Consider the following 24,344-nt stretch of genomic DNA (forward strand, 5'->3'; position numbering starts at 1 on the left):
GGCGGAGGCGGTTAGGCTTTTCGTCGCAGGCCAGGTCGCTCCTCGGGGGGCACTGGGGCCCGGTGCTCGGGTGCAGCGACGGGGCGCCCTTTGCAGCCGGCCACCTCCTCCCCCTTCCCCGCCAGCTTTTGCACACGACGCGCCGCGGGCCGCTTCACACGGAGTGGCGGAGGCCGGATAAGGCAGGCGGCCGCGGGGCGCAGCGGCGGGGTCGAGAGGCGGGAGCGCTCGGCGCGCGGAGCGGGTGCAGGAGCGACAGCGGGACGGCCGCGGCGGGCCCGGGGCGGAGCAGGCGCGCAGCGGAGCGGGCGGGCGGGGGGCGCACGCCCCGGGGCGGCGGGAGCGGCGCGCGGGGTCCTCCCGGCAGGTGAGTGCGCGCCGCCGAGCGTCCGCGCGCAACTTCAAGAGCGCCCTCGGCCGGGCGATAGCACGCGGCTTCCGGGACCCGGCGCCCGGCGCGCATGGAGGCCACGGAGAAGCAGCATCTGTTGGACGCCAGGTCCCGAGCCGGGTAAGGCGAGAGCCTGGGGAGGAGCGGGCGTTGGAGCGGCATCAGACGCACCTCCCCGCTTGCCATCTGGCAGTGGATGGTTTTGGCGGCGACTTGAATTGGGACCGCACAGGAGGGCTGGGGAGAGGTAAGGAAAAGGGGAAATCGAGCGTGGGCACGAGGATCATCCTTCTCTTGCGGCCGAACACAGATCCTGACCCCTGCCCGCTAGTGGGGAGTCTGATACCTGGAGCCCCGCCCCCGGCCCAGCACTTTGCCCCCGGGCAGCCCTGTCCTGGGAGGCCCTGTGTCCCCAAGTGCGCAAGACGGGGGATCTGCCCTTCTCCCTGAGCCTGAGCGTTTTTCCTTCTCCGCGCTCTGCTGGACCAGCCCCGCCCCTTGGCCGTTTCCCAAGGTCTTTGCTTTGCCTCCTCAGGGCCCTGGGAGGGATGCGGGAGGAGGGAACATCACGGGCCAAGGCCCCAAGACTCCTGGACTGGTCATTTCCCCAGCACCCACCTCCGAACACGGGCTTCTGGTCCCTCTTCAGGGACTGTCGAGTTTGGAGTGTCCTCAGCTATTCTTCCAGTTGGACACATGGGAATGCTAAGCCCCCTCAGAGAGATAGGACTAGAGTCTGCCCTCCTTGCCCCCTCAGCTCCCCTCTCCCTTCCTCTCTGGTCAGGTCTTACAAGGGGTCTCTGAGGCAGGATGGGGCTGGCTGGATCCCTCTGCCTCCACCTGGCCTGGACTTGCAGGCCATTGAGCTGGCCACTGAGAACAACCATTACTGCCACGCCCAGAAAGATCTTGACAGTCACTGGGACCCCAAGAAGGAGCGAGCCCGGCGCCAGCTCTATGTGGCTTCTGCCATCTGCCTGGTGTTCATGATTGGGGAAGTCATTGGTAAGGACTTTTGCGCTAATTAAATTAAACTGACGCATTGATAGTCTGGATGAGCCAAAGGCTTTTCTCCTGGATGTTCCCAGTAATGTTAATACTAATAACCCTAATTATTGAACACTCACCATGATAAGTCCTTTATATACACACTGTCTCAAGCAATCCTCATAACAATTTTGCCTGTTGTATGGGTGCTGTTATTCGCCTGATTTTACAGATGATGAAACTGAGGAACGTTAAAGTTAAGTAACTTGTCTAAGATCGCACACAACTAGTAGGTAAGGGAAGGGCTGAATGCCTAGAAGGAAAGAGTGTTTACTGAGTACCTACTATGCTTTCCAGGCCCTATTTGAACTTGATTTTCATGTTCACCCTCTAAGTAGATGTTGTTAGTCCCATTTCACAGATAGTAGAAGTCGAGGCTCAGAGAAAGTAAGTCACTTGCCCGTGGTTACACAAGCTAGTGGGTAGAGAGGCCCCAAATCCAATGTCTTTCTCCAGAGCCCATGGTTTCCCTGCTGCACACACAGTCGGGGAAGTTGGCTCCTTGGGAAGCTGATAAGGATCCTCCATCCTCCTGGTCCTGCCCCTGCAGGTGGGTACCTAGCACATAGCTTGGCGATCATGACAGACGCAGCCCACCTGCTCACTGACTTTGCCAGCATGCTCATCAGCCTCTTCTCCCTCTGGATGTCCTCCCGGGCGGCCACCAAGACCATGAACTTCGGCTGGCAGCGAGCTGGTGAGGGACCAGATCGGGATGGGGATGGAGATGGGAGAGGACGCTGGTCAAGACATGGGTTCTTAGGTGGCTGCAGTGGGTGGAACCCTGAGTGAGGCCAGGAGGCTGACTTGGATGGGGGAAGAGGATGTCAGCCTTGGCTTCTGTCCTTTGGGAGCTCCCTGTCTGATGGGGGAGCTCTGATCCTCTGTCCTCTGGGAACGCCCAGCCTGCAGGGAAAGAGTTCGCCTTCCTAAGAAATGAAATGGCCAAACTTCCAGAACAAATGACTGTGGCATGAACTCTGCACATAACTCCATGGATCAGCTCTGGGGGGTGGGAAAGGTCAGCAAAGTCTTCTGGAAGATTCAGGCTTTACACACTTTTAGTTCATTTCTGGGCTGCATTGTCATTTTCCTCTTGGTGGGAGATGATGGCCCAGCCCATCCTCCTCAGAAGTCTCAGTTTGCCAGTTGAGCAAGAGGTATAAATTTTAATAAGTAAGTTTCTTTATATGTAAAACCAAAAGTGTTGACCCAGATGACTTGTTAAGTTCCTTGTGGCTCTGACATTCTCAGATGGGTGAGTGGTGGGGTAGGGTGCCACCATGCCAGCCGTCTTTACCAGACCCAGGCTCTGACTTTCCTGGGAGATGGAGAGGAGATCACAGAGGGAGGGGGATGCCTCCTTAGCCTTAGAGCCCCATGCTCAGATTGGTGTGGGGGGTTGGGTTCTTCCTCAGAGATCCTGGGAGCCCTGCTGTCTGTGCTGTCCATCTGGGTCGTGACTGGGATACTGGTGTACCTGGCGGTGGAGCGGCTGATCTCTGGGGACTATGAGATTGAGGGGGGGACCATGCTGATCACGTCAGGCTGTGCTGTGGCCGTGAACATCATGTGAGTGTGCCTTGGTTCCCTGTGAGTCTTCCCTCCTCCCACTTCTCACATGCATACCTACATGCCTGCTCCCAGTGGAAGGAGGCCATGCCGCACTCCAGGCCACAGGAACAGGATTTCCCTAATGGTCTAAGCTCTGGCCTCTGAAACACCTGGGTCCTGCCTTAGGCCTAGGCCATGGCCATCAGGAGTTATAAATCTAGGGCAGCACTAACTCCACACCCCCCCATACATGTCAGTGAATAACCTGGGAGTCTTCATACCTGAAGTGGGGAGGGGTGAGTCTAGTCTCGCAAGAGCAGATGTTCCTCACAGCAGAAGTCCTTTCTCAAGCTGATGTGCCTGAAATTGGTCTCAGTGAGAGACAGGGTGTTTAGAGCCTGAGTGTCTCATTTGGGCTCTCTCCCTTGTTTGGTGGCTTTGGGCAAGCCACTTCCCTCTCTAGGCCTCAGCTTCCCAATCTGTGATGGGGGGGGGAGGAACTCGATGACCTCCATGGTGCCCTCCTGCTCTGAAATTTGACACTGGCGCATCTTTGTGCTCAGATTCAGCCTGCCATCTGAAAGAGCTGAGCCCTTTCTCCTGTGGACCTCTGAACCAAGGCCGTGTGGATTGGGCTCCTCACATGGCCAAAGGGATCATGCAGTCTTGGGGATTGAGATTTTTGCCCCAGAGGGAGGCCAGCCCTAATGGGTGGCCTCTTCCTGTTACCTCAGAGAGCCCCTTGGCTTGTCTCCACTTCTGTAGAATGGGGTTGACTCTTCACCAGTCTGGCCACGGGCACAGCCACGACACCAGCCAGCAGCAGGAGAACCTCAGTGTCCGAGCTGCCTTTATCCATGTGATTGGAGATTTTCTGCAGAGCTTGGGCATCTTGGTGGCAGCCTATGTTGTATACTTCAAGGTCAGAGCTGGGGACAGAGGGAAATAGGTCGGGGCGGGGGTGGGGAGGAGCAGGGGAGTGTAGATCATCTGGGGCCTCCTGTCTGCACAGGACCCTTTCCAGATTCTAGCTCCATTCCAGCTCTGGGCAAAAGGTTGGGGAGAGGGAAGGAACATTTATCCAACACCTACCACGCGTCAGTACTTCTGATCTTCATAACAACCCTGACGGGTAGGTGGTAGTGTTTTCTGCAGCTAAGAAAGGTTCAGTGACTTGCACAGTATCACGCAGCTGATAAATTGTGGAGCCAGATTCAAACCCAGGACTGTGTGCTGCCAAAGCCTGGACGTTGCCCACTGCATAGCACAGTGTGGTGTAGTAAAAAGAGCCATGTGTTGGGTTTGGAGCCTGGCTCCACCCCTCACTACCCATGTGCTGTAGAGTGAGTCTCTTGTTCTAATTGATCCTCAATTTCTCCATCTATAAAATGGGGATGTTGGACCAGATGATGTCTAAGATTCCTTTTAGTTCTGTCCATGTCTCAGTCCCTTAGGCAAGGATGTATGGGAAGGGACTGTGCCTTATCCTGAACTGTGGTCTGTCCTGCCTGTTCTTCTGGACACAGAATGAAAAGTAGAGAACTGGGAGGCAGGGCCAGGATGAGGCTCGTGCCCAGCCTGCAGAGAGACCCTCTCCCCAACTCAGTGCTGGGTGGGAAGGGAGAAGGGAAGCTGACCTCTGCCTTCCCCTTTTCTTGTAGCCAGAGTACAAGTGTGTAGACCCCATCTGCACCTTCCTCTTCTCCATCCTGGTCCTGGGGACAACCTTGACTGTCCTGAGAGATGTGATCCTGGTGCTGATGGAAGGTAACCCGGGCTTGGGGCTCCCTTTTTGCTCTTGGCTCTCCAGCTCTAATTGAAATTCAGGGCAGGGGAATCCCAGCAAATTGGCCGGGAGCCATGATCTGGAGCCTGGCATGGGCTGAAAACATCCTGGGGCCCCGGGCCAACCTTGGCATCAAACTGGGCCCTCAGGTGTGGCTGTTCCTGGAAATGTCCCCTGGACTGTACCTTCCCTTCCTCCTGGCCCCAAGAGTGCCTCCTCCCTGCTGAGATGTGTCCTCCCTGCCTAGCCAGGTGGCTTCTGGGTGGTGTCTGTAGCAGCTGGCACTCCAGCTCTTCCTGATACACTTCCTCAGTCTCCAGCAGCCTTCCCTCAGGCAGAGATGGGTGAGGATTATGCTTCCCATTGCACAGGGGGCAGACTGAGGCTCAGAAAAACAGTCAGTGTTGGACATGGCTGGGCTTCGAGGGGTGGCAGATGGTCTGCCCTGAGTTACCACACTCATTCACCAGCTTTCACGGTGCCCCAGCAGCTTGTGTCTCGGGCCTCTGTGTGGTCAGGGTTAGTCTGAAGTTGGGTGCCAGTCTGGGGTCAGCAGGAGTGTTGGGCTGCACGTCAGAGCTTTTTCTACAAGAAGGTGACTGATGCAGGTAAAAGTGACAATGATGCTGCTCCACGTGGGGGTGGAGATCCCCACGTTCCCTTCTTCCTTCTTCCTTCCATTCAAAAAAACATTTATCGAGCACCTACTAAGGGCCAGGCACTGTTCTAGGCACCAAGGATATGGCAGTAAACAAGACAGTCCTGCTCTCAGGGAGTTTCCATTTTAGAGAGGGAGACAGACAAGAAGCTAACAAATAAGATAATTTCTGACAGTGTTAAGTGTGAAGAGGAAAATACAACAGAGTGACATGATGGGGATCATTTGGGGGGTGGGGCGACGTCAGATCTGCGTGCCAAGGAGGTCTTCTCTGAGGTGACATTTGAAGAGCAGGAACAAGCCTGGGTGGGAGGGAGCAGTTTCCTTCAGCCCCTGTCCCTGCCGTCCTCAGGGACCCCCAAGGGCATGGACTTCACGGCTGTGCGGGATCTGCTGCTGTCGGTGGAGGGGGTGGAAGCCTTGCACAGCCTGCATATCTGGGCGCTGACCATGGCCCAGCCTGTGCTGTCTGTCCACATCGCCATCGGTGAGTGGCAGGGTACTCAGGGCCGGGTGAGGGAGAAGCAGCCAGAGGCCTGGGGCCACCCCAGATGGGTCCAGCGACCTCAGATGCTTGCAGAGCCCATGCATTGAACCTGGCCCCACGCCGAGCACTTTATACACAGTATTTCATTTGATCACCACAATCCTGTTTATAGATGAAGAAACTGAAGCTGGGGGTGGGGTGGGATGGTAGAGTCATTTGCCCAGGCTTGTACAGCTAATGAGTGGTGAGGAAAGATTCTGAGCCTTAAAGCCAGTGCTTTTCCTGCTCTTCAGGATTGTGCCAGGCATGGGACCCAGAGGGTTGCCTGGTGCAGGCATGGAATCTGGGGGTTCCTTGATGGCTCATGGTCCCCTATCCTGTTCTGCTGGGGGTAGGGTATGAGATTGGCTCCTGATTGCTCCTAAGGGCCCAAGAGTGACTAAACGGTTCTCTGGTGCCTCCCATGGTCTGTCCTCTTGGCCCCCAGCGCAGAATGCAGACGCCCAGGCTGTGCTGATGGCAGCCATTGCCCGCCTGCAGGGGAAGTTCCACTTCCACACCATGACCATCCAGATCGAGAACTACTCTGAGGACATGAAGGACTGTCAGGCATGCCAAGGCCCGTCAGACTGACTGCCTGGCCAGGTGCCAACTGGGGAGTGGCCAGGACCTGCAGATGGCAGGGCTGAGTGTCCCTCAGGCCCAGCAAGACTCTGCCTAGCCCAGCTGGAAACCAGGGTCCCTCTCCTGACCTCCGCTCCATGCTCACTGTGGAGGAGCCTTGCCCTACTCCAAGATTGGGGCTCTTCCCCTGCCTCCCCCCTGACCACAGCCAGCCCCGGCGGGGGACTTGGCAGGCGCACAGCTAGTTGACCCTGCTCCTCCAGCTCCTGGGTGGGCTCCTGGCGGGGCTGAATGTGCGCCTAATCCTCTGCTAATGCTGTCCTACCACAGCCTCGGGAAAGGCAGGGGGGGCACATGAGGGGTGATAGAGGGGAGACTGGCCTCAACGTCCCCTCACCTACCTGCCTCACTTCCCTTTTCCAGTCTGTCTGCCCTTGCCTTATGAATCTGTAAAGAAGCTCTGGAACAGAGCCCTCCCTCAGCCTCTAACAACATGGTTTAAGGGGCCATGGGGGTTGCGGAGTTGTGAGGACGCTGCACTCTCGTACATGTCCCCCTGAGATGGGGAGCTGGGGGGCGATGAGGCCTATCTGTGCCTTCATCACTTCAGCTGTGAGCCAAGTATTCCCCTTTCCTGGAGGGAGGAAGCTTCTGAGTAGGGAACGACCCGGCTGGTTTCCTCCTTCCTTATTCCCCAGCCCGGGAAGCAGAGACTTCAGCTCGGGTCCTGCCCTAAGAGCCTCACAGTCCCTAGCCCACTCCTCTTGCCCTGATGGTATGGCAGGGGTCGCAGAACATGAAATCAGATATGATTGGGCCAGCTCTGTTGCCGGTATGGCCTGACCTGCAGAGAACTCGGCGCTGGAGGACAGAGAGCCTGTGCACTGGAACAGGAGACACTGGCTTCCTGGGGTGTGTGTGAAGGTTCCTGAACTGGGGGGTGGCTTGTGTTTACACAAGGGGGAGACCTGTCCCCATGTCACAGAGGAGGCAGCATGCCAGGCAATCAGGCAGCCCTCATCCAGCGGTCTGTCTGCCATTGCAAGCAAGTGCCCTTAGGCGAGTCAGTGCCTCTCGTCTGTCTGCCCGCTGAGAATGCTAACACCCGCCTCACCCCGGGTTGCTGTGAGTACTGGAGCCAAAGTCGGCCAAGCACCTGGTGGCTGTTGAAGAGTGGTTACTTTTATCTTCACTCTGGAGAGATGAGGCTCGAGGCTGCCTTGCCAAAGAGCTAGTGGGCTCCCAGCCTCCCCAGGGGCAGCACCGAGTCTGTGTTGACTCTCTCCTGACCCATGTTGGGAGGAAGAGGGGTTGTTCACTTGCATTCCCCTCTGAGCCTCTCTCTTCCCATCTGTGAAATGACCTCTTTGTGCCTTTCCAGCGCTGTCATCTGGGGCTGCCTGTGATCTAGATCAGCAGGTTCTTCAGCCCTTTAAAATCTGTGAGAAGTCATTTGTGTTGGCTTGGAAGTGTGTGTGTAGGGAGACTGCTGGTGGCCGAGCTCCACACCACCCCAATCTCAGGGGAATCAAATCCCCCTCCCCCTAGCCATAGTAGACCCCAGGAACCTGACTCCTGGGCTTTGCTGTATGCTAAGTCCCTACACTCCTGTCAAGAAACAGTCATTGCTGTCCTCCATTTTTACAGATGAGAAAACTGAGGCTCAGAGAGGTTGAGTCACTTCCCTGAAGTCACACAGCCAGTGTGAGGCATCTGGGATTTCTGCCTCATTCCCCTAGGTTTGCCTTTACAGCAGGGGCTGGGGACCTACTCTGGGGTGTGTGTTGGCACAGTGTGAGCCCTTGGGGCTGGCAGTGCCTTCCCCACGGGCAAGGCCATGCCAAGGCAGTTCAGTGTTCTGGGTGCTGCAGCTGTGAATGGGGAGGGGAAAGGTGCCTCTTTTCTGTGGCTGGGGCTGGCCCTCGTGTCCTCCCCACCCTGGGAAGGCTGCCTGGGCTGCAGCTGTGTGCTTCCTCACCCACCCTCAGCTGTTCTTGACTCTGGGCCAGGCTGCCTCCCCTCCCCTGTAACTCCCTGTCCCCACTCCACCTCAAGAATCTAGCAGCCCCATGCCTCCCAAAGGAGAGCCCTCTGCATCCCCAGCTGTGATTGGCTCCAGGGAGGACCTGAATCATCCAGGGACCAGAGGATGGGAGTGGGAGGCCTTGGCGAGGGCTTGGGGGACGGCATGTTCCTGCCAGTGAGCTAGTCACGGGAGTTTCCAAAGCTGCGAGGCCATCAAAGCAGGAAAACACCGGACACCCTGGACCTGGGCTGGACCCACCACCCGCACCATTCTAGAGTCACCCCCATCCCAGAGTCGTGCCTCCCCCCCCCCCCCCCCCGCGCAGCTGCTATAGGGGTATTTATAGCCTGAGCGTGAGGGGGCAAGGACACGCGTTTTATTTCGGAAGCGATAATTTCAGTTCCAGGCGGATGAACCCGGGGAACCCAGTGTCCCCTCCCCCACTTCACTCTCACCGCCAGGGCGCTGGGGACAGCCCCTGCTCCCACCCAAGCCACCTAGAAATGGCCCTTTCTTAGGCCTAAGTCTGTGGACCAAAGGCATGGGGCTATTCTTTCATATCCCTCCCCGCAGTTTTCAGACCTCGGGCTGCACACCGCCCACCCTCCACGTCCCGGGCCGCTCTCCGACCCGAAGGGTGTTGAGAACTTCAGCCCCTTTCCGGGAGGAGACAGCGCGGTGCGACGCTGACCTCTAGTGGCCCAGGCCGGTAATGCAGGCGACGGCCCAGCCTGAGCCAAGGGTCCCAGACCGGGCAGGGGCTGACCACCTGTATTCCCATCCCCTTTTTCACCTCGGTATCCTGTTCCGCCCGGTGGGGAAGGAAGCCCCCAAACTGGCTTCTCGGTATCTCTTTACTCCATCTCTGGGGCGCAAAGATTGCGCTTGGCAACCCAGGCGTCTGAGGGTAGCTGCCTTCCCGCCGGACTAGGAACCCCAGGGGGTGGGGGACGGAGTCTCGCCTCTCACTCTACACACCCTGTCCACACTCTCGCCACCATCGGCCCAGAGCCAACCACGCCGTCGATGTCTCTTCTATCTGTTCGTCAAATTATTTGTGGCGCACCTGCCAGGCCAGAGATAAGAGGACACGACCCTGCCCTCCCCGGGCTCCCAGGCCAGTCCTGGGGCCTGGCGGTGTACCTTGCAAGGCAGCATGAACAGTGTCAGGACTGCGGGAAACACCGGGCTGTGAAAGCGCAGAGGAGGAGACCAAACCCAACCGGGGCGGGGATGGGGGTCAGGCAAGTTCCTGGAGGAGGCGAAGATCTGAAAGACAAGTAGAAGTCAGCTCGGCAGAGAAGTCGAGAAAGGCATTGCGGGCAAGGGGTCAGCGCCGGCACCGCACAGCCGCAGAGCGGGCGCCGCGCACAGGGGAACTGCAGCCAGCTGTGGGACCGGAGGGTGGGGCGAGGGCCCGCCCTCGGGGGCGCTAGGGCTGTGGTTAGCCAATCGGGATCTGCCGCATTGGCTGACTGGCCGCCTTGATTGGCCAGTCCTAAGGGAGGATGCTGAGCCTCCCCTCTCCGCTCCCCCCAGGCAGATGGGGCGCCCCCGGGAGTAGGGCTGGGGTCTCCGCTGCTCCCTCCTAGGGCTTCTCCAGGCTGCGATACTTCTTGCGTAGTACGGACACCGAGTCCTTGAAGAGCACTGGGTCCAGACGGAGGCGGGAGGACACCAGGGGCATGTGGCCGAACCCTGCCGCCATCTGATTGATGCAGTTGCGGACTGGGGGCTGCGGCTCCGGCCTGGGCCCCCGGCCCTCAGGCGCCTAAGAGCGGGAGGAGAAAGGCGTTGGTTCTGTCCTGCCGACGCCCTCCCTCCCCCAGCAGCACGAAGGATTTGGATTAGACAGTGAGAGGGAATCCTCCCTCCCCTCCCCAGCCAGTGCCGACCGCCTGGATCCTCACCAGTGGAGGTCTGGCCTCCTGGTGCTGCTTCCTATAGGGGACCTTGATAGGGGGCAGCTTGGTGACTGCCGCTACTAGGAAGTTCATCAGGACGTCCACACAGGTGGGTGCTTCATCTGCCAGGGCCCTCAGAGCCTCTGGCAGGGAGTGAGTGAAAAGGGTGTGGTAGTACCTGGACAAAGGGGGAGGACGGGGAGAGGCTGCGGCCGAGTTCGCCTCCCAGCTCCGTTCTCCTCACTCTCCCTTTCAACCCAGTCCCTAAGCCTCTTGTGAAAGCCCTGCTCCCCTCTCTGAGCCCTGGCCCCCTCAGAGAGCTCCCACTCCGAGTTCGAACTACCCTCCACTGTTCTGTGCCGTGTGGCTTGTCTGCAGCCAATGGTGTACTCCCTGACAGCTCCTTGGGGCCCCCGCTCCTGGGCTCTGAGATCTGAACTCAGACAGAGCCAGACTGAGGGAGGGATCAGCTGGTTCCAAGGCCATCCAACATGGCAGCCCAAAGACCAGCTTCAGGAAGACTGTGGATTCGCCAGGCTGGTGCTGCTCCAGGTGAGCCTCGCTTCACACAGCCCCCTACAGAACAGCCTGGGCCCAGCCTGCAGACATTAGGGGCATTCTTCACTCTACTGAGAATTTCCCCCAGAGCTCCTGGGTAAATCTACAAGAGGTTCCAGGTTACACATATTTGGTTTAAACATGTTTAAGGAACCCCTCTAAACAGGCTATCCAGAATTCAGTCCCTGTCCCCAAACTGGGGCGCTTCAGGCAGTTTCTGGAAGCCTTGGGACAGTCCCCAGCCCATCACACACACATTTATAAAGCATCAGTTCCATTCTCTTGTCACCCCGCCACCACCACCAAACCCAAACACTGTCCATACCCTCTGCATGGCTCTACTTAAAATAACACCAGCTACCATTTGTTGACCATCTGTGTGCCAAGGACTTCTTTTGGTTTTTTCATTTGATTATCACACCAGCCCTGTGAGGTGAATACATTTTACAGATGAGGAAACTGAACCTCAAGAGAGGTGAGGAGGCCTCTCCATCACACAACTGGGAGGTGGCACATCTGGTCCTTGAAGCTGGACCTCTGTGCTCTAGGCTGATTGCTATGTTCACTCCCATGCCACCCTGCTCCTGGTCCAAAGAAGGGGTCTCTGGCCCTCTGACCCCAGGGCCCATCTGTACCTATGGTAGAAGGCAGCCGAGGTGAGAACCATGGAGAATTCATTGGCCCTCTCAGCAGTGTAGCCCCAGCCGCCCAAGGCCTCATCCCAGAAGTGGTTCCACGTCAGAAAGCCCACCATCCGCTCTGGGAAGCTCTGCCACACCACAAAAGCAAAGTCCACCTGGGGAGATATTTAAGTGGAGGCGTGAGGAAGGACTTCACGACCAGCCAGGAATATCCAGAGATAGGGAGATAAGGCCAGCCTGGCTGAGGGGGACTCGGGGAAGAAGAGATGGGAACATGAAAGTTTCCAGGGGGTGCTTAGGGGACCTTTCCCAATGGGGAGCTAGAAACAATGCTTTTTCTGCTGGAAGCTGAAAATAATGTCTTCAGAAGAGTCTGTAGAAAGCTTCTATTAGATTTCTAAGGAGGAGGCTGATTGGCTTTCTGGGATGGTTTCAAAAGCAGGAGGCTGGACCTCTTGATCTCTGGGAATTTAAGGGGCTGCCAGGGCCCTCAGCTCTGTCCCCATCCACACTGAGCTGCTCCCGGGCCCAGACCTCACCTCACTTGTGGAGAGACTGCTGTGGGCATCGAGGCTGAGGATGGCATCGGTGCTGATGGCATTGTACGGGAAGAAGCGGTCGCTGACCTGCAGTGGGAGGGAGGTGAAGGCAGCTCAGCCGTGGGGACCCTCCCCAGGCTCCTACAGTGAATATCTGAGTATCTGCTAAGCAGGAGACCCTGCAGCCATGGTGTAGAGGGAAGGGTAGAGAAAACAGCGAGGCTGCCCAGAACTCGGACCTGAGGAACTCATCTGACCTCTCGGGACTTCAGTTGCTCCTTTGGAACGGGGTGTTTGGTGTCTAAAGGCCCTTCCAGTTTTGACACCTCAGAGTCCTCTGTTGTCACATAAGATGCTCACCTCTACCCTGGCAGGGGCTGTCAAACATCCTTCATTTGAAAGCAATGGGTCCAGGAGATGAAGGGACTTGCCTAGATCCACACAGCCAGCAGGTGGCTCACACCATCCCAGGTTCTCAGAAGCCACCCCACTCTGGCCCAGTTTGCTGCCATCTGTCTATATTTCCTCTAGATCCCAGGTTTTACATCCAACCTACTCCCTCTGCCTTCCCACATCACAGAAAACCCCAGTTCTCTGGAAGCACAATTCACAAAGGCCAGAGATGGAAGAGAAGCACCTCTATTAGGCCTGCAGCCAAAACCCACTGTCTGATTTCTTCAGGCCCAACTTGAAGTCCAGCTTTGGCTCCGGTTCACATAAAGCGCCCGGTGTGCCCTCCCCAGTTCCCAGCATTCAGGGGCTGACACTCCCCTCCATGCCCCTCCTCATCCCTCACCTTCCTGTGCCCCTCACTGACTGTCAAGGGCACTGCTGTCTCTGGCCACCTGGGTGGTGGTGGCTTCTCGCTGCTCCAGAGAACCAAGATCTAGAAGGAAAGGGGAGTGTTCCTGAAGTCTGCGGCGGAAGGGGGGGTCCCAGGAGTGATCTTTCTCAAGGTGGAAGGAATATGGGGGAGCAGGTGTATGTGTGAGTTTGGGAGGAGAGTGTAGTTGGAGTCGAGGTCCTTTCAATGCTACCCTGCTTGCCTCTGGGCTTCTGGAAGGCAGGAATTCCTGTGACACGAAGGTAGCTACCTGTGGCTTTAGAACAAAGAGAGCCGGTTGTGGTAGCCCCTAGCCTGGGCCCTGACCCCATGCCCCATCCCCATCTTCTCTCAAAGGTTCTCATTCTCTTCCTGCTCCTTTATCTGTCCCAACCCAGCTCCAATGTCCATCTTTGGAGCTGCTCCATCTGTGCCCTGGCTGAGCTAACTGATGCTCTTACTCTCAAGAGTCTGTCTGGCTTCTCTGGAAGTGAGATTTGACAGTCTGCATGCCAGGAAATACTACCTGAATCTGAATCTGGGGTGGAATCTTCCTGCTTTTTCTCTGCATCCTCAGCATCGAGCCCAGGGCCTGGGGCTCAGAAAATGAATGCTGGATGAATAAATGAGTGAATGTATGTGTGTTTACTTCTTCAGCCTCCCCAAGAGGGAGGGAGAGGTGGGGGTGAGGAAAGGAACAAGAACTTTGGGGCTTAAAGAGGAAGGTAGCAGTGGCACTTGAAAATCTTTCCCGTGCCTTCCCCAAAAATGCGTGGTTATCAAGGTCTAGATGTCTTTTTGAGGGTCCTGCCTTGTCCTTTGTCCCCACCTTGGATCTCGGGACACCGGCTGTCAAGGGGGCAGACCTGGGCACAGTGCTGGGAGCCTGCCACCGCCTGGATGAGCTTCAGGGGGGGCTTGCCTGGGGCCCCCACCCAGATCAGGGCGCTGAACCTGCCCACAGGGCGAGAGCCTAGGAAAATGAGACACAGGCTATTAGGATGGGAGGGGACAGAACCCTCTGGAGGTTCTGACCTGAGTTGGGGACTCAGGGAGCCAGGAGAGACGTTGGGGATTTGGGAAGGGGCTGGGCTGGGCTCTATGGTTAAGGCTGGGTCAGACTTGGGGAGAGTTGATGTGGGGACTTCAAGTTGTCCCATCCCCAGGGCATACCCTGTTGTACATGGTAGAAGGGGAAATCCGAGGGGCTTGTGGAAAAAGTGGACAGGGCCAGGAGTGCCCCTGGGGGGCTGTTCCACAGTAGCGAGGGGTGAGCAGATGCTCCAAAGATCCGGTCCTGAATAATCTGTGAAATGAGAGAGGGCTGTGCAGAGGGAGTGGCCAGTGTGGCCATGGGCAGGCTCTGAGGAAGTGAGGACCTGGTATAGCCCCACCCCTTCCCCTTCAGGCTCAGGGGGTGGGGGGTGGAGGCAGCAGCTGCATCACCAGATCACTGGGGACAGAAGGATTCAGATGCAGAAGTCCAGAGTAGGGGGCAGTCAATGATGATATCCAGAGGTGGCAGATGGTGGTGACCTGCTGCCTCCCTTTCCTTCCTCACTCATGGCGACACCACTAACAGGTCCTGATGTTTCTTCTGGACCCAGAATCCCTCCCACCCAGCACCCCAGGCAGCCAGTGCCCGTCAACTGGAATTGGGACATGCTTTGAAATCTATTGGCCACAGCTGTCCTCTACAGCTGGGGAAACCGAGGCCAAGATTGGAGAAGGAACTTGTCCAAGAGATCAGAGCCAAGTCTCAGATTCACCCTAGAGGCATCTTCAAGGGGGAGGCCCAAACACCGGGGCAGAGGAGGTGTGTGGAGAGGGAATGGGGATGAGGCAGGAGCCGAGCACCAGGGCCCCCGTCAGGGGAGTCCCCCTCACCTCCAGAGTGGTATGGATGACCTTCTCCACTGAGGAGAAGTAGGCATCCCATAGAAACTGGGTCTGCTGACGCAGGGCGAGGACCCGCGTGAGAGGCATCTGCTGGAGGGCAGCTAGGACCTGGGGCAGAGAGGGAGAAAGGAGAAGGCGTGGGGCCTTGTCAGGCCCTGACTGACCCCGGGTTGGGGCAACGTAGGTTGGAGGTCTAGGAACAAGAAGCCCTCTCCCCACAGTTCTCCAAGTGGGTTAGGAGCAGCCACCCTTGGCTAAGTCCCAGGTAATTTAGCAATCCAGAGTTCAAGGGTCACACAGAGCTGGGTTTAAATGCCACTTAGTAACTGTGTGACTGTGGACGAGATACTTAACCTCTTTGGGTCTGTTTCCTCATGTGTAAAGTGAGGATAGTAATAGCACCTGCCTCAGAGGGTGGTTGTGAGAATTAAATTAGATGATACATATTAACTGCGCAGCGCAGTGGAGAGGCTCAGTAGCTATTGTTACGAACTCCCCACACCACTCTCACTTCTGGGGGTTCAGGGCTCACACACGTTTTTCAGAGCTGGGCAGATGAGTTTCATCAGATGGAAAAGTCACCATGCATTTTGCTTTCTCATCCGAAGCTCCAAGGAGGTGCTCAGATTTTGGACTTTTGTGGCCTTCCCTTAAATTGGGTATTTAAGTAGTCATGCATGAGTATGGCTGGGTCTATGGAGATCCTCTGGTCTAACTTATCCCATTGTACAGAAGGGGAAACTGAGGCTGGAAGAGGCTCAGGACTTGCTCTCAGAACCCCCAGGAGTCTCTGCCTCCATCTGATCCTATGGGAGCCCCAAAGGCTTGGGGCTGGGGGCAAAATCATCAGTATACATAGATGGGGGATAGGAATGAGGACTGAAGGCAGCCTGGGGGCGGGGATCCCCGGGTCTTCCCATGTCACAGGTCCAGTCCCCACCCCGTAGGCAGGGCCCTGTGCTACCTGAAGTGGGAGCCTCTTGTCAGTGACAATGGCCGCTTTGGTCCAATCGATGACCTCGGAGAAGGGCAGCTCCCAGCGAGGGCTGAGAAGCACAGGGATGCAGCCAGCCTGGGGGGCAGGGGTGTCACTCGGGAGCCCAGTCCCACCCTGCACACACTCACCCCCCTCCCAGTTCCAAGTCAGCAGCTGCTGCTGTTGGGGTCAGGGGGCAAAGAGGAGAGAAAAGTGGGGTTTGGGGGGAGGTTGTTCTGCAGAAGGTGCAGTGAATGTGGCTGCAGGCACACCTGAGTCCCACAGTAAAGGAGTGGGCAGCTCACCACCCCTGCCCATTGGCCTGGGCCCAGAGTACCCTGCCAGCTCAGGAGTGTCGGGGGACAGGGGCAGGGGGTGCCCAAGTTAGGGTTGTACCTGCAGGGCTTGGAGGAAGTGCGAGGCATCAGGACGGTGGCCAGGGATGAGGCAGAAGGTGGCATTGGGTAGCGTTGCCCCAGGGTGGGTCCTAAGGAGGCACAGGAGGAGGTCCCACACATATGAGGCCTGAGACAGCTGCCCCTCACCCTATCTGGCTCCTTGATGGCCCCCAGCCCCCACACCAACACTCCCCAATTCACAATGTGCAAACCCACCACCATGTGCTCATATGTTGACAAACACTCATGCACACGCACACCACTCACTGACACACTAACACAAACACAAGCCTCACCCATGGTTGGGCCAGGAGGCAGGAGCCTAGGTTCCAGCTCTGCCTCTGCCCTTGGTGGGCCTAGACACCTCCCTTCTCTGGACTTTCCTCATTTGCAAAATGGAAGGTGGCGGAACCTGCCGTTTCCAAGGCTGGATTCGACTTGGACTTGGCCGTGCACATGTTTGCCTTCCCACTGCTCTGCCACATGCAGACTCTCTGGCAGCCCTCACCTGCGTGGCCTCCATGCCCTGCCCTCCTCCCATCCTGAGAGCCCAGGCCTGTGAAAGGCTCCTCTGTCATGAGGTGGGCTGGGCCCCTAGCCTGGAACCACACAGGAAGCTGCTGCCCAGAGGCCCCCTTGCCCAGAGGACAGGCCTCCTCTGTTCCTCCCACCTCCTTCCCCCAACCCCAGGGCCACATTCAGGCTGTGTGTGCCTGTGGAGGGAGGGACAGGAGTCACAGGGGTAGGACTGCCCACTGGGGGAAGCAGTGCCCATGACCTAGCTACTGGGAGGTGGGGGTGGGGGCAGGACTCCGGGCTCACGGGCTTGCTCTGAGTGGGACAGATGAAAAGGACCTAGGGGGTCCCAGGATCTTCCTCAGCTACAGCCTATCTGGTTCTGAGCCTGAACCTTCAAGAAGCAGTCTTGGGTGTACTTAGTCAGCCTCTGGACCAACCCCCATTGAGCAGATGGGGAGACCGAGTCTCAGAAAGACCCAAGTACTGGCTCAGGGTCTCAGAAGGGGTTGGGGCAGAACTGGGTTATTTGAACCACCCCAGAGCTGCTGCTTAGGGGTCTCCCAGAGGACCCCTGCCTTCTTTCTCCAATGCTCAGGTGTCCAGAGGTATCTCCTGGAAGAAGCCGCAAGTTAAACAACAGGACACCTTCCACCTAATTAAAAGCCACAGCACCAGCAAGCTACAGCCCTCTCCCCTTCCCCAGTAAAGCCCTAAGGGACTGAAAACCCCTAAGTTGAAGGCTTCAGAGAACCCAGAGACAAAGAGCCTGCTGAATAAACTGCACCCCTGAGTCCTCATTAACCTCCACTGCTCCCCGCTCTGTGTCTTTGCATCTCTTTCTCCCTCAGCCGGGAGCACCCCTCCCTGCCTTGCAGCCCGAGGAATTCCTCCTACTCAGTCTTAATGTCTGAGCTCAAACATCCTCTCCTCTGGGAAACCCTCCTTGACCTCTCCAGAGAAGGCCCCCTCCTCTCTGCTCCCACAGCACCTGTGCACATGTAGTAGTAATGGGCCAAGCTAACCTCTACTGAGCATGCGCTTTCTTCTAGGCCCCGTTCTGAGTACTTTACATGCGCTAACTCACTTCATTCTCAACCCTGTGAGGTGGGAGGTATGTGCTGTTAGTATCCCATTTTACAGATGAGGAAACTGAGGCCTAAAGAGGTTACACACTTCTGAAGTAGGAGAGCCAGGCAGGCAGCTTGCACAGCCTCTCTCTGCTTAACAATGTGGGTCATAACTAGTGCCTTGTCTGTCTCTCCTACAAGACCAAGCTACTTGCGGGCAGGGGCTGTGCCTCCCTCCTCTCCATATCCCCAGGGCCTAGCAGAGCACCTGGCAGAGAATGGGCACTTAATGGGTGCTTAATGAATGCTCAGTGTGCAATAGAGGATAGACCCAGGACCAATGGACCAAATGTCTGCAAGATTAGTTTCAGCACAAATTCTGGTAATGGAGCTGACTGAGAGTAGCCAGTGGGTGACCTTGGGAAGTGGTGAGTTCCCCATCAGTAGAGGTAACTAAGCAGAGGCTGGATAAGCGTGTATGTGTGTTCCTTTAGAGGGGACATCGTGGTCACTGCCAATGAAGTCTTAGTCTATGATTGCATAAGGTGTTTTGCCAGGGAGCCTCAGTGCCCAAGGCTGGAGTTAATGTGGCTCCACTCATGGCCCCAGGGCTCTACCAGGGCCTAGCCGTAGGCAGGGCCACACTGTGACTTCTGTGTGCCCTAGGCACTTTGGCCTCTGTAGGCCCCTGCCATAAAAAAATTATAAAAATGATATTTGATGACTGTGTAGGTATAAAAATGAACATATTAGTTTTATATATTAAATCATTTTCTTCTACTTAAGAGTTCATTTTTTTCCTTCTGATTTTCAAAGAAATGAAAATATTTTCATGGGCCCCTAAAAGTATCACTGGTCCTGGGTGCTGTGCCTCCGGGGCCCCATGGAGATGGGCCAGGGACCTTTAAAACATGCATTGAATCTATGTTAAAAAAAATACAGGGTGGGCCCGGTGGTGCAGCGGTTAAGTCCGCACGTTCCTCTTCTCGGGGGCCCAGAGTTTGCTGGTTTGGATCCCGGGTGCGGACATGGCACCGCTTGGCAAGCCATGCTGTGGTAGGCATCCCACATATAAAGTGGAGGAAGAGGGGCACGGATGTCAGCTCAGGGCCAGTCTTCCTCAGCAAAAAGAGGAGGATTGGCAGCAGTTAGCTCAGGGCTAATCTTCCTCAAAAAAAAAAAAAAACAAAAAAAAACGGGGGAGCATACATACATGTTGTTTGTACACACACAGAGTACCTCAGAAAAGACGCTCGAGAAACTAGAAACGGTATTCAGCTCCAGGAAGGAAAACTGGGTGGCCGGAGACAGGGGAGGGAGGGAGGGAGTTTTTACTGTATACGCTTTTGTACCATTGGAATTTTGTACCATGTGAATGAATTCCCTATTCATAAAAATAAATAAATAACAATTTAAATGGGTGGAGGCTCATTCCAAAGCAGCAGGAGACTGTTCAACAAAGGTGGAAAAACATGGGCTTTGGAGCCAGAAGTGCAGCGTTTAATCTCAACCCCGCTGCTGCCAAGGGCCAGATGAGAAACATGAGGGAGGCCGTGGTGCATCAAGGAGCTTGGCACCAAAGGCACTCCCCTGGTCTGAGCCTCAGTTTCCTGTTCCCTGCAATGGGGATAATAATGCCTCCCTTGAAGGGTGTTTCAGAGGATTGACCATGACTTCTGTAAGGGGGCTGGCACAGCACCTGGCCCAGGGCAAGCTCTCCCCTCCCCCCTCCCGCCAGCCTGGCCAGTGACTGTGAGTCGCCTATTTCTCTGGCCAGCACTTGTTTATTCAGGCCACCTTCAGGGGGCTGGCCCTGTGGCTGTGGGCCTCCCTCTCTCACCCTGTCCCTCTACTGTGTGGCTGGCTCGGCCGGGCCGCAGTCTGGTACTTCAGGGAAACCGAGGCGCATGCTACCCCAGAGATGATGACGAGTCCTGTCACCTGCAGGCGGGCTGAGGCCAAAAACAGAACTTCTTGAAGTTCGGAGGACAATTAGAGGCTGCTAGGCCTCACACCTTGGAAACAGACTTATCAAAAATGCTACTTAGAGTGTGGCCCACGCTGATTAGAAAACCTTGGCCAGTTTTGGCCAATTTTGGATCAATCAATAAACATTTAGTGAGCACCTGCCTACTGTGTACAGCTCCCTAACTTTCATAGCTAAGTGCCTGCTCAGAAAAGTGAGGCAGGGCAATGGAAGCAGAGAGCCTTGTCACCAAAGGTGAGCTCTGTCTGAGCTCCGAGCTTGCGGGGTCTGGGGGGAATCCCCGACTTTTCTGGTTACTGCTGAGGATGCCCACTAGGCGTGGGTCCTAGCAGAAGGGCCGTGAGGGCAGACTGGGGCAATTCTGTCCTCGCCCCCGGCTTCGAGACTCCCTGGAGGCCATGTGCCTTCAGGAGGCAGAGGGATTCCATTCCCACAAGAGCCCTTTGGCTGAGAGAAGCCCCAGAGGCCCCAAGCAAGGCAAAAACAGAGCTTGGCCACCTGAAGAATTCCTGGGAGGGAAGAGGAGCTCAGAATAGCCCGTGTTGTCCTGGCAGAGGGAGGGAGCAGGGAAGGATTCTAGAAGGACAGGTTCCGCCTCAGGTCTGCCTTGGGAGATAGGGAGGGAATTCTCTGCTGCAGGGGCCCTGGACAACCTGAGCAGGCTTTCATTCTTGCCTGGCCAGTCAGCCTTTGGATGATGTGGGCCTCCTGGGGCTGCATAGGGGTTAGAGTACTTAGAGGTTAACTGCATTATCATCTGCGGTGTGTCACCCCAACTAGCCCAGGCAGAGAGAAATTTCTGAACGAGCTCTCCATGCCCCATAGGCCCCCATGCCTGTTATATGTATTCATGCACTCTTACTGGCAGGAAGTTCTTCTGTAGGTCTGACCTAATTCATATTTGCTGTAACCAAAGGCTGTTTCCTTAAGAAGTTAATCCCCCAAATTAGACATAGGAGCAGCTTCCATCTGTGACCAGTTACTAATCTCCATGGCTCTGAGGCATTTGACGGGGTTGATCACAAACTCTTGCTTAAAACTTAGAATTCTAACGCTGAAGGCTACAGAGACAGGAAATTCCATTAAAATACTGGCTGTGCTCTTTCTGGCTGGGAGGCCTCACACAAGTTCCTTAACCTCTCTGAGCTTCAGTATCTGGTACACAAACATTTAAATGATAGCAATAAGTATATTTTATTATAATCGTTATTTATGAAAGTGCTCAGCACAGAGTAAGGACTGTAGAAGTGTATGTTAAAGAAAGTACTAGGGAAGGAGGCATTGGAATAAGAGAAAAAGAGTAAGTAGGGTGAGTCATGTTTTGTGTTTTTAAGGATCCCCAGGGGAGAACTCCGCAACCTGCCTAGGACACCCCTTGCAGCAAATCACTGTCTCGGCGGTAGTGTTCTCTGCTGTCTAGCCTGACTCTCCTGCTGCGGCTGAGGCCTAAATTTGCCAGGACTAGCTGGTTCTCCCATCCCAATCCTGCCCCCACCCTGGCCTCTGGGCTCGCTCCCATCACAGACCCCTCTCATCCAGACCCCAAGGGGAAAGGTCCACTTACTGCTCCGGTCCGTGGTCCTGCTCACAGCGCCCATCCCAGGGGCAGGCAGAGAAGTTGGTGCCTGCCGTGTGCCACCCGCCCCTCTCCTCTGCCAGGGCTAGCAGGGCCACCCTGGGGTGGGGGCTGTGCTGCCGCAGCTGGCCAGGTGCCCCACCTCGTAATGCGTGGGCTTCGGGAAGAAGCGGGAGGGCCACGTCAAAGCCATGCCGAAAGGTGTCCACTGTTGGGCTGGCCTCGGCCACCATTGCCTGTCCCAGCTGGAAGGTCCGGGGGCAGGGGGCTGGGTGGAGACTGAGGACCAGATGGTTCCTGCCCCCATTCCATTGCGGGGGCACCGGGCTGCACTCTCCAGCTGAGGAGTCCCGGGTGAGGGGGAGGAGGAGGAGGCAGGCCTCGGCAGCGTTGGATGTGTGGTAGCGGGACCCCTCAATGGAAGCCAGGATCCTGCGATGAGTCTCAGAGACCGGTCCAGCTGCCGAGTACACAAATACCTTGAGGCCACCACCCCTGCACTTCGAGGCGTCAAAGCAAGCTCCCCAGTCACAGCTGCCGCCACGGGGGCCTTGAGGAGGTTCAGGGGCATCTTCTAGGAGCTCCCCAGGCTGGGAGAAACTCTGCAGGAGCTCTGCATCCAGCCAGCGTGGCCAGCCTTGGGAGGCACCTGCCCGAGGTCTGGTGGGCACTGCCAGGCGGAGAAGGGGGAAGGCTCCCAGGAGGACGAGGAGCCAAGAGGCCGACAGTGCCAGCAAGAGGGCCTTTCTTCTCCATGACTGCATGTGGCCACCCGCAGCCAGGGCTGGGGGAAGCAGGAGGCTCAGGGGCCTGAGGGTGGGCGGCTGGAACCTGAATAACCTTCTAGTTCAGCGCCCTCATTGTACAGCTGGGAAGACTGAGGCTCACCGAGGGCAGGCTGTCTGCGTAGGGTCAACAGCGAGTCACCGGCCAGGCACAAGGAGGCCAAGTAGGACCCAGCCCTCTAGCTTTGCCTTCCTACTGTCAGGACTCTGCTTCCCCGGCCTTTGGACAACCAAGCCAGCCTTTGCTCTCCCAGCAGCGCCCTGTGCTCCTGGGTATTGCTCAGGCTGTTGCAACCCCTGTCTGGACTGCAAGGCCGTGTCCTTCTGCCCTCCTGGCTGCACCCCGTGACCTCCGCCTCAAGGGAGAGGAGGGCTGTCTGCCAGGCCATGGGGGACCCGTCAGGGCTCCCACAGGAGGCAGCTTGGCCAGAGTGCAGGGCTGGACAGAAGCGGGGATGGTCTCCCCAGTCCTCCTCCTGCCTAAGCAGCCCCTGAACAGCCCTGGCCGCCTGTGTGTCCACTGGCAGGCACTCCTGGACTGTGGGCCCTGCGGCCAGAGCTAAAATTAGACCCTGTGCCCCATGTGGGCTCTCAGGGTCAGCTGAGGTCAAGGCCTGGGTGCAGCCAGTGCCCCCTGCCTTGAGGACTGGGAGGGCTGTGGGTCTTGGTCCTCTCCCACTCTGTCGCTGCCCCCGGCTCAGACAGCTCTGTCCCTCCCCCTCCCCCACTAGCAGCTGGTCCTGCACGGTCTGATTGGAGCTATCATGGTGCAGAGGCCAGGGAGCCCGCACCAAACTCCTGCCCCACGGCCCCTAAGCCCTGCCGGTTTCTCCTCCTGGTCCCTCGGTCCCTCGGAGCAGCCTCTGACCAATCCAGATTTCTTTCCTAGCGGCGGCCTGGCTCCTCCCCGCCATCCCTGATTCGCTCCTGGCTGGGAGGCAGGGTCTCCACTTAACCCCTTCCAAACCAGTTTCCTCGACTGCTAATAATAATAACCAGCAGGGCCCACACCTTACCGTTGGCCTTGAGCTCTCACAGCCTCTATCTCTGAATTCTCACATCGACCTTCCAAGGCCGAGGTTTATCACTGTCATTTTCTAAAGACGAGAAAAGTGAAGCTCAGAGAGGGGGTGATATCTTCCTGAGGTGACCCAGCTAAGAAGTGGCAGGATGGGGATTCGAACCCTGAGCTCCTGACCCTCACCGGCAGAGCTTCCCACTGCTCACCCCAGCTGGGTCTGAGTGTGGGGAGTCTACAGATCAACAGATGAGCTAAGAGAGGTTTAGCGGCTGGGAGGGGGCAGGGTGAGTGGTATTGGGTAAATTGCGCCTAACTATTCCCAGGATTGGTCCCTCCTCCTTCAGTATCCCCACCCCCAATCTCATCCAGCTCCCAGCCTTTTCAGGCCCGCCTGGCACCTTTCACTTAGGTGCACAGGTCTGCCATCGCCTGCAGCTCTCCGGGGAAGATCTTGATGCTTGTTCCAGCCAGTATGGGAAGCTCTTCCTGAGGCTGAACTTGACTCTCCATTAGCCCACGAACATTGAGGGTTTTCCCTGCTCAGTGCCTTGATCTGTGCTCGGTGAGGGGAGCCGGGAATGGGTGATGTTGCCCCTTGAGGAAGCGCTGAAGTGATGGGGAAGACGCAGATCCTGGCTGCCAGGAGCCCCAGTCTGATGTGGGAGGCTGCAGGGAGCCAGGCAGACCTGGAGTGGATGCTCCTTCTACGCCTTACTGGCGGGATGATGTTGGGCCTCTGTCCCCTCGTCGCTAGAATGGGGATAATGATATCTAGCAGGAGATGGTTGCCAGGTTAAATCCAGGCCCATCCCAGGGAGTCTGGCAACAAGTGGTAAGCTCCTTTCTTTGCTGGCCTTCCCCTGATCTCAGGGGGCCACTGATCTGACAAGGGAGCCACCATGGGAATGTTATGCCCTCGGTGGGCAGTCAGTCAGGGGGTGGGGCGCAGTTCACACATCCAAGAATGTCCTCAAAATGGCCAACAAAGGGGAAATCTGGCCTCTTCACACTTCAGGGTCAGTCTCTCCCTGCACACCTCAGGTTCCCTCCTGGGAAGGGAGGTCTCTGCACATGCACA

The 24,344-nt window shown here is 56.8% G+C and overlaps 2 protein-coding genes across 10 annotated transcripts; one reads left to right on the forward strand and one right to left on the reverse strand.

The window, feature by feature from the left end:
• Nucleotides 1–310: 310 nt before the first annotated feature.
• Nucleotides 311–7,999, forward strand: SLC30A2 (solute carrier family 30 member 2). Of its 4 annotated transcripts, none has more exons than XM_008529049.2 (8): nt 311–511; nt 1,176–1,396; nt 1,989–2,135; nt 2,857–3,010; nt 3,758–3,914; nt 4,654–4,759; nt 5,789–5,923; nt 6,411–7,999. In XM_008529049.2, exons 1-8 carry the CDS (start codon nt 462–464, stop codon nt 6,554–6,556), a joined length of 1,116 nt encoding a protein of 371 aa, XP_008527271.1. In that variant the 5' UTR covers nt 311–461; the 3' UTR covers nt 6,557–7,999. The 4 variants fall into 4 exon arrangements, 3 of the variants coding, with proteins under 3 accessions (XP_008527271.1, XP_070466737.1, XP_008527272.2); XR_011537526.1 differs by lacking the exon at nt 311–511 and adding an exon at nt 4,005–4,124 and having other exon boundaries at nt 808–1,396; nt 6,411–7,054; XM_070610636.1 differs by lacking the exon at nt 311–511 and having other exon boundaries at nt 808–1,396.
• A 928-nt stretch (nt 8,000–8,927) lies between these two features.
• Nucleotides 8,928–23,149, reverse strand: EXTL1 (exostosin like glycosyltransferase 1). Of its 6 annotated transcripts, none has more exons than XM_008529051.2 (11): nt 21,449–23,149; nt 16,310–16,400; nt 15,902–16,009; nt 14,926–15,045; nt 14,212–14,344; nt 13,905–14,011; nt 13,012–13,101; nt 12,216–12,302; nt 11,671–11,831; nt 10,484–10,655; nt 8,928–10,344 (listed from the first exon to the last, which is right to left on the reverse strand). In XM_008529051.2, exons 1-11 carry the CDS (start codon nt 22,222–22,224, stop codon nt 10,162–10,164), a joined length of 2,028 nt encoding a protein of 675 aa, XP_008527273.2. In that variant the 5' UTR covers nt 22,225–23,149; the 3' UTR covers nt 8,928–10,161. The 6 variants fall into 6 exon arrangements, with proteins under 6 accessions (XP_008527273.2, XP_070466736.1, XP_070466732.1 ...); XM_070610635.1 differs by lacking the exon at nt 10,484–10,655 and having other exon boundaries at nt 21,449–21,920; nt 22,349–23,116; XM_070610631.1 differs by lacking the exon at nt 10,484–10,655 and having other exon boundaries at nt 21,449–23,119.
• Between the last annotated feature and the right edge of the window lie 1,195 nt (nt 23,150–24,344).

The sequence above is a fragment of the Equus przewalskii genome, chromosome 2, assembly GCF_037783145.1.
Source record: "Equus przewalskii isolate Varuska chromosome 2, EquPr2, whole genome shotgun sequence".
NCBI lineage: Eukaryota > Metazoa > Chordata > Mammalia > Perissodactyla > Equidae > Equus > Equus przewalskii.

Excerpts from the sequence above, each read along its gene's own strand:
- EXTL1 (XM_070610631.1), bottom strand. The coding sequence starts at position 22,224 with ATGCAGTCATGGAGAAGAAAGGCCCTCTTGCTGGCACTGTCGGCCTCT. Across the intron at positions 16,401-21,448 it reads CAGGACCACGGACCGGAGCA|GACCCACCCTGGGGCAACGC; the intron begins GTAAGTGGACCT and ends GTGCCTCCTTAG. Across the intron at positions 12,303-13,011 it reads TCAGTGAGGGGCACAGGAAG|GTCAGCGACCGCTTCTTCCC; the intron begins GTGAGGGATGAG and ends CTCCCACTGCAG.
- SLC30A2 (XM_070610636.1), top strand. The coding sequence starts at position 940 with ATGCGGGAGGAGGGAACATCACGGGCCAAGGCCCCAAGACTCCTGGAC. Across the intron at positions 2,136-2,856 it reads CTTCGGCTGGCAGCGAGCTG|AGATCCTGGGAGCCCTGCTG; the intron begins GTGAGGGACCAG and ends GTTCTTCCTCAG. Across the intron at positions 3,915-4,653 it reads CCTATGTTGTATACTTCAAG|CCAGAGTACAAGTGTGTAGA; the intron begins GTCAGAGCTGGG and ends CTTTTCTTGTAG.